We start from the raw sequence: 2500 nt of genomic DNA, 5'->3' as shown, positions 1-2500 counted from the left end.
GCCAACAATACATTGTATGGGTCAAAATTATCCATTTCTCTTTTATGCCAAAAATCATTAGGATATTAAGTAAAGATCATGTTCCATGAAGATATTCTGTAAATGTCCTACCGTAAATATATCAACGCTTAATGTTTGATTAGTAATATGCATTGCTAAGAACTTCATTTGGACAACTTTAAAGATGATTTTCTCAATATTTAGATTTTTTTGCACCCTCAGATTCCAGATTTTCAAATAGTTGTATCTCAGCCAAATATTGTCCTATCCTAACAAACCATACATCAATGAAATATTATTTATTCAGCTTTCAGATGATGCATACATCTTAATTTCCAAAAATTGACCCTTATGACTGGTTTTGTGCTCCAGGGTCACATATATACTGGAAAACAAGACCGAAATACTTGTTTATAAATCATTGCACTCCATGTGCTGATTGTCAGTGTTTCTAGAATCTCTCGTTCATATCTGTGTGTTTTCACAGTTTGACTTTCGTCAGTCGTGTTTAACGAGGTTTCTCTAACTTGTCTTGGTTCTGATCATATTTTTAGAGTCCATCTCGACTCATTTATTTATGTTTTGCAGTAAAGAGGAGGCGGTTGCCATGGAGACGGAGTTGCTAAGGGACTATGGTTTCGGACGGCAACAGCTGACGGAGATGCTGGGACACGCGTGTGCGACCGCCATCACACAGGTCTGTAGAGATGAGAATTCAGTTACACTTTATGATGCTCTTTCTTTAATGATTCATTTAGTGAAATACTGAAAACAGGACTAAACTACTAAACTGTTGTGAATCTTTATCATTCAGAATTGCGAGATATGGAAGTCAGACAGTCAGATAGTCAAGATAATATTTAATTTAGAATTGCAAAATATATCATTCAGAATTGCGAGATTATAATTCACAATTGCGAGATATGAAGTCAGAATTGTAAAATATATAGTTCAGAACTGAGACATAAATCAGAATTGAGAAAAATATTTAATTTAGAATTGCAAGATATATAATTCAGAATTTCGAGATATATAATTCAGAGTTGTGAGATATATTATTCAGAAATGTGAAATAAATAATTCAGAACTGCAAGACACATTGTTCAGAATTGTGAGATATTTTATTCAGAAATGTAAAATATATAATTCACAATTGCGAAAATTACAGTCCAGAATTGCGAGATATATAACGCATATATAATTGCGAGATATGAAGTCAGAATAACAATATATATATAATTCAGAATTGCAAAATTAATTCAGAATTGTGAGAAATGAAGTCAGAATTGCATGATATAAAACAGAAAGTTGCAATTACATTTTTATTAGTGCTGTCAAATGAATAATCACAATTAATCGCATCCAAAACAAAAGTTGTTGTTTACATAATATATGTGTGTGTACTGTGCACTGCAAAAACGATTTTCTTACTTAGTATGTTTGTCTTGTTTTCTAGTACAAATATATAAACATTCTTAAATCAAGATGCATTTACTTGACAAGCAATATGGCTTAAGATATTAAGTCTTGTTTTCTAAAAGAAATAATCACAATGTAGTTAGTTTTTGCTTAAAACAAACAAAAATATCTGCCAATGGGGTAAGAAAAATAATCTTAATTCAAAGGCTAAACAAGATTATTTTTCTTGCCCCATTGGCAGATATTTTGCTTTTTTTAAGCAAAACTAACAAACATTTTTTTTTTCAAAAAACAAGACATAATATCTTAAGTCATTTTACCTTTAAAGTAAATTCATCTTGATTCAAGAATTTTTATATATTTATACTAGAAAACAAGACAAAAAATACTAATAAAATCATTTTTTGCAGTGTGTATATTTATTATGTATATATAAATACAAAGTCAAGTCAAGTCACCTTTATTTATATAGCGCATTTAACAATACAGGTTGTGTCAAAGCAGCTTTACAGTATCAAATAGGAGAATAGTGTGTCAATAATGCAAAGTGACAATAGTAAACACTCATTTTTCAGTTAAAGACAGTTCATCATTGAATTCATGGATGTCATCATCCAGCTCAGTTCAGTTTAAATAGTATCTCTGCAATCAAGTCCACGATATCGCTGGAAATGAAGTGTCCCCAACTAAGCAAACCAGAGGAACCAAAACTCCATCTGTGACAGAATGGAGAAAAAACCTTGGGAGAAAACAGGCTCAGTCGGGGGGCCAGTTCTCCTCTGGCCAGACAAAACCAGCCAAGAGTAACATGTAAAGCGTGAAGAGTAACGGCCCTAGTACTGAGCCTTGAGGTACTCCATACTGCACTTGGAGCTCTTCATTCACTGCTACGAATTGATGGCGGTCAGACAAGTACGATTTGAACCATGCCAATGCACTTCAATTAATGCCAACAAAGTTTTCTAGTCTATTCAAAAGAATGTCATGGTCAATAGTGTCGAACATAGCGCTAAGATCCAATAGCACTAATAGAGAGATACAACCACAATCAGATGATAAGAGCAGGTCATTTGTAACTCTA

The 2500-nt window shown here is 32.6% G+C and overlaps 1 protein-coding gene across 3 annotated transcripts in view; it reads left to right on the top strand.

Annotated features, from left to right (window-relative positions):
- Positions 1-2500, top strand: part of LOC107655465 (yjeF N-terminal domain-containing protein 3-like) — a 12637-nt gene that overhangs the window by 3450 nt on the left and 6687 nt on the right. For all 3 annotated transcript variants that reach the window (XM_016442958.1, XM_016442957.1, XM_016442959.1), the window contains one exon: positions 589-697. In XM_016442958.1, coding sequence (XP_016298444.1) covers positions 589-697 — 109 coding nt within the window. The remainder of the gene's footprint in view (positions 1-588; positions 698-2500) is intronic.

This window comes from Sinocyclocheilus anshuiensis, unplaced genomic scaffold, assembly GCF_001515605.1.
Source record: "Sinocyclocheilus anshuiensis isolate Anshui unplaced genomic scaffold, SAMN03320099.WGS_v1.1 scaffold1116, whole genome shotgun sequence".
NCBI classification, from domain to species: domain Eukaryota; kingdom Metazoa; phylum Chordata; class Actinopteri; order Cypriniformes; family Cyprinidae; genus Sinocyclocheilus; species Sinocyclocheilus anshuiensis.
The sequence above is the reverse complement of the archived record's forward strand: the minus strand, read 5'-3'. Positions and strand labels throughout refer to the sequence as shown.